Here is a 5,100-nt window from a genome sequence, read left to right as displayed (position 1 = left end):
CACAGGAGGACAGAGCACCCCTGCTCCACAGCTGGGCTCCCCAGGCTCAGAGAGACACTGCCGAGGTTGTGGTCAGAGCGCGGGGCCGAGCGGTCACGTTGGAAGACAAGAGCAGTGTTGTAGCCGTGAGTAGTCCCTGCGTATCTGAGGACAGGGACTGTCCTCAAGCTGGGGGAGGCCAGACATTAGGGGAGCGGGGACCCACACCCTGCCAAGGGGGCCCAGCGACCAGCCAGCCAAGCCCTGACCAGCGGCTGGCGGAAGGGAGCTCGGACAGGACCCTGCTCTGCGCCCACTCCTCTGAACCCTTCTGGGAGCTGTGGGTTCTAGACACAGTCAGGCAACAGGGTGGTGGGCGTTGTCCCCCAGCAGGGACGCGAATGCATGAGCGCAGGCCTAGCCTCACGGTGCCATCAGCCAGGAATCTCACAAGGCGTCCTCAAACAGCCACGTCGACAGCCTGCTAACCCTGAGGCAAAGAGCCCCTTCCCCAAACGCTATGGAGACTGTCCCTGGCCGGGTGGGTGCCCAGGGCCACATCACAAGGGCTTGGTGTCAGGCAGAGGCAGGTCAGACAGCCTGAGGCGTCCCCTCTGCCCCACCAGGGCACCAAGCTACTGGGGCCACGCTGCTGTGGGCTCCATGGGTATCTGTCCCCACCAGGCCCAGGTGAGGTGGGGCCAGGCTCCGTGCTCCTGGCCTCAGCCTACGAGGTCCACCTGGGAGCAAAGCCGGCACCTGGTCCCACACCGCGCCCCCCCATCCCACCTCCACCTCCCACCCCACCTCCCACCCCTGACGCTGAGGAGAGAACCCGGGGCTCGGGTCAATTCTGGCCCTCAGGTGTGCACGCGCGCACGTGGTTAAGATACCCCAGGAAGCCCAGAGTCCGCGTTCTGGCACCTGTGCGGGTGGGGACGGTGAACTGGGACAGGGTCTCTGTGACAGCGCAGCAATGGTCGCGCAGCCAGGAGCTGGCCCAGACCCCTCGCCGCTGCCGCCCCCCCCCCCACGTCCCCCTCCCACCCAGTCCGGCTGTCAGAAACAGGCTCAGGAAACACGCAGGGCACGGCGGCTTTGGATACAAAACTGTAAACACGAGTCTTTAAAATGAGAGGCCTCCTTGGCCCCAAACTCTGAGCCAGAGGCCCCCACCAAGGGACCCCGAGGGACGGGACCTCCGCCCGCTCTGTTCTCCCTTCCCCCCACCAGGCCCCCACAGGAGGGGTGCGCCCAGGCCAAGCACACACGGGCCCACGCACTGGGGCGGCCGCGCGCTGGGGGAGCGGGGCTGCGAGTCCACGGTCCGAGGGATTCCTGAGATGAAGAAGTGGCCGCGGCCCCCGGGCCCTGTGGGGAGCCCGCCCCCACTCCATCCCATGCAAGCCTCGCGGGCACTGTCACGTGCCCAGGGCGTCACGCGTGGGCGAGGGCCCGTGGGGGCGGCCGGGCGGGCCGTGCAGCGGCGGGGGCGGTGGCACGGAGTTGCGCTGCGGGGGCGGCGGCTGCAGCTCCAGCGCCAGCGCAGGCGGCGGGAAGTCGCGCACCTGGCGGCGGTACTCGAGGAACGTGCAGGCCTTGGTGGCCAGCGCCACCACGTTCTTGCCCACGAAGATGGCCGAGACGCGGCTGTCGCGGAAGAGCGCCATGTTGGCGGCCCGCGCCAGCACAGCCACCACGTTGACGGTGGCGAGGCTGAGCACGGGGTAGAGCATCATCTTCTGTGGCGCGATGTGCTCGCCCTGCATGCTGACCTCGCTGAGCGCCACGCACGGCAGCACCAGCAGCAGCATGTAGCAGTAGAAGAAAGTGAGGCCCTCGGCCCACAGCGGCAGCCCGGTGCGCGGCGGCTCCCACAGATTGGCCTGCATGTCCAGCAGGTCCAGGAGGTCCAGCGCCACCCAGAAGAGGCGGCCGCGCAGGTCCTCGCGCTTGCGGAACGTGCGCACGTACTCCATGCGGTCGAGCGCCACGAGCAGCAGGAAGAGCCCGGGCACGCACACCGACAGCAGCAACGTCAGCGCCTTGCGCGCCACCGGGTCGGCCGCGCCTCGCCGAGCCGCCTTGTAGTTCTGGAAAATGAAGTAGAGTTTGATCTCCAGCACGAAGATGTAGAGGAACCAAAGGATCATGGCGTAGCCGCGTTTGGCCGTGCGCACCTCGGCGCCCACCCACACGGCCACGTAGCGCAGCACCAGCAGGAAGCACACGTCGCCCACCAGCACGATGATGCACACACCGATCTTGCGCGGGCCCTGGTTCTGCTCCACCAGGTACGCGTCCATGACCGCCATGCTGCCCATGATCACCAGCGTGGTCAGGCACACGTGGCGCCGGTCCGGGGGCGGCAGCACCATGGTCGGCCGCCGGGACCCCGGCCTGGGCTCACCTGGCCCCCACGCGAGGCGGGACGAGGCCCTGCGGCGGCGGCGCTCAGCCCGCGGGCATGGCGCGACGTGGCCTGTCCAGCCGCTCTGAGGGCGCCACTGCTGCCGACTGCCGAGCTCGGAACCTGGGGAGACCAGAGGGGACAGTAAGGACGCAGTGCGGGGGCAGCCTCCGCCCTCCCGGGCCCCCGCTACGTGCTTCCTGCGCGGGGCGCTGTCCCCTCGGCGGGCGCCCGGGGCCTCTGTGGCACGCACGCGCCGAAGCGCGCGGGGGACCGGGAGCGGGAGGGGGAGCAGGGCCTCCAGGGGGCGCTGCAGCCCCACCTGAGACCCGAGACCTGGTTCCCGCGCCGCCAGGAAGGAAATGGAACGGAAGTGGTTTCTCGCCGCCGCGCGCGTCCCGGGGCCCCGGTGGTTTGTCCCTGCTGGGCCCACGCCGCCGGCCCTCCGGCGTCCTTTCCCCCTCCCCGGGCGCCTTGCTTAAGCGGGGAGTCGGGCCCGCGGCCTCCGCTCTGCGCGCTCGCTCGGGGAGCGCCGGAGGCCCGCGGAGGCCCAGGCCCCATCCCCGGCGCGGCGGCCGCGCTCCCGGCATGTTTTCTGGTCCAGGACTGAGGACCCTCTCTCACAAGCCTCCCTACCCCAGCCTTGCATCTCTTCTCCCTGCCTCGGCCGACTCAGTGTCCCCTACTCACCCGTCCACCCACCCCAGGCCGTGTGGACCATTCCCAGCCCCGCTCCCACCAGCCCCCCCCCCCCCCCGGCCTACAGAGGCTCGCGTCCCAGCAGCGTCTCCCGCCAGGTGCACGGCCCCGCCTGCGCGCCCGCGCACCCACACTGCCCTGCTACTGTGAAGGGGTGGACCCTGGCCACTCCCCCCCCCCGCACCTTTGGGGCCATCTCAGGAAGCCCGCCCTCCACTGTCGCCCACCCGGACCTTCTCTGGGCTCTGCAGCCCCCTGCACCTCTCCCAGCCTTGGCACAGACTGTTGTGACTGTGCTGGTCGGTGTCCCACAGTCCACTGGGTCCTCACACCTGGGCCCGCACGCCCGCCCGCACCCTCTGACCGTCACCTGCACTCACTTCCAGCCAGGCCCCCTCACCCCGCCTCCTCCTTCCACAGCACCCCTGGCCCTGGGCTCTGTTTACTGCCCTGTCTAGACAAGAACATAAAATTTAATGTCACCCGTGACTGTGAAGCGAGTGCTCAGCTTGCCCCTGGTGACACCACTGCCCCCAGGACTGGGGAAGGAGGCCCTCCTCCAAACAGGCACCTCCATTCCCCACCTCAGCAAGCCTGCTGCCCCACCCAGCACCCGCCCCCCGGGGACCCTGCAGCCACACACAGGACCCCCACACTGAGTTCAGACACCTCGAGTGGAGGGTATCTGGGGGAGCGCCCTATACGGCTACCTCCACAGTTCCAGGAGCTCCTGCTCCCCACCCACCCACTCACCCCATTTTCACCCACCAGGTGGGAGACCCCTCCCACCTGGGGCCTCCGCGGGCCGCAGCAGCCTTCCGGCGAGGCCACGTAGCCGAAGAGCCAGAGCCGCTGCCCCGCTAATCCCTCCCCCTCTACTCCTCAGCGTTCTCGTTCCCTCTCTTAGCCACTCGTCAAACCCGGGCTGAGGATGCCAGGGCAGACCCCGTCCCGACGGGAGTTCGCAGGAGAAGCCCCCGCCCCTGCCCCAGGAAGCCGGAGCCAGGGCCTCAGCACCCTTCCCGCACACCCTTCCCGGCCTCTCCCTGGAGACCTGGTCCCAGGCCCTCGCCTTGGCTGTCCTGATCCGGCCCTGCAGTCCCCTGCATGCCCCCTGCCCGCCCTCTCCCCTAGCCACCTCCTCAGTGCCCACTGGTGGGGGCCAGCAGGAAGGGGCCGCCAGCCCCGACCAGACCGAGGCTGCTCGCGGCAGGCTGCGTCTCCGCCCTTCTGCCCGCACCGCCGGCGCCCCCAGCCGGGGCCCGCCCTGCAGCATCGCTGCGCATCCCAGCCCCTGCGCCCGGGCCCCCGCTCGCCCCGCTCGCCCCGCTCCCGCCTCCGGCCCCGCGCCTACCCACCGCCGGCCCACGGAGCCTCCGCGCCGGGCCGAGGCCGCGCTCCCTCCGCTCTGCTCGCTCGGCTCGCTCTTCTGCAAGGCCCCCACCAGAGGCCCCGCCCCTGCCCGAGGCCCCGCCCCGCACGATGGGGGTCCCGGCGCCCCGCCCCCCCCCCCCGCAGCTCCCGTTGCCACGGCGACAGCCCTGCACCGCAGCGGGGTCGGGGACCGGTGGCCCTGGGGAGCTGGATCACGCCAGATCCGCGCGCCGTCCCCGGGAAGCCTCTGTACCTTGCTTCACCCCACAGCCAGGATCGATCGCCCCGCGGGCCCTCAGTCCTGCTCACCCCTGAAATTCTACTGCAGCCCCACCCAGGCCGCCCACCAGGGTGACCCCACTCACCTTCGACAGATGGCCCGAGGACCCCGTTAGCTGATCGCGACGTGGGGCCGTGCTGACCACTGGCCCTCTGCAAGTGGCCTTTGAGGGCGGAGAAGTGCGGTGGGCCTCCGGGCGCCGCGCCGTGTCCTTTCAAAGACGCCCCACTGATAAGCAGGCTGTAGGTTGTTGTGTTAATTCAGATTATGTTAGGCTTTGATACCCATGTAAGACGTACTAGCACTATAGTAGGAAAAAGGATCTTAGCATTGTAGGAGGTTGAGTCCTGGGTTTCTT

General features: G+C 69.5%; 1 protein-coding gene across 1 annotated transcript; it reads right to left on the bottom strand.

The window, feature by feature from the left end:
- Window positions 1-1,076: 1,076 nt before the first annotated feature.
- Window positions 1,077-4,504, bottom strand: TMEM121 (transmembrane protein 121). The gene is made up of 2 exons (XM_045799288.2): window positions 4,447-4,504; window positions 1,077-2,512 (listed from the first exon to the last, which is right to left on the bottom strand). Exon 2 carries the CDS (start codon window positions 2,355-2,357, stop codon window positions 1,401-1,403), a length of 957 nt encoding a protein of 318 aa, XP_045655244.1. The 5' UTR covers window positions 2,358-2,512; window positions 4,447-4,504; the 3' UTR covers window positions 1,077-1,400.
- Window positions 4,505-5,100: the final 596 nt, after the last annotated feature.

Source organism: Ursus americanus, chromosome 26 (assembly GCF_024610735.1).
Source record: "Ursus americanus isolate L20-20 chromosome 26, mUrsAme1.1.p, whole genome shotgun sequence".
Classification (NCBI taxonomy): domain Eukaryota; kingdom Metazoa; phylum Chordata; class Mammalia; order Carnivora; family Ursidae; genus Ursus; species Ursus americanus.
Note: the sequence above shows the minus strand (reverse complement) of the source record. Positions and strands in the feature narration are given on the sequence as shown.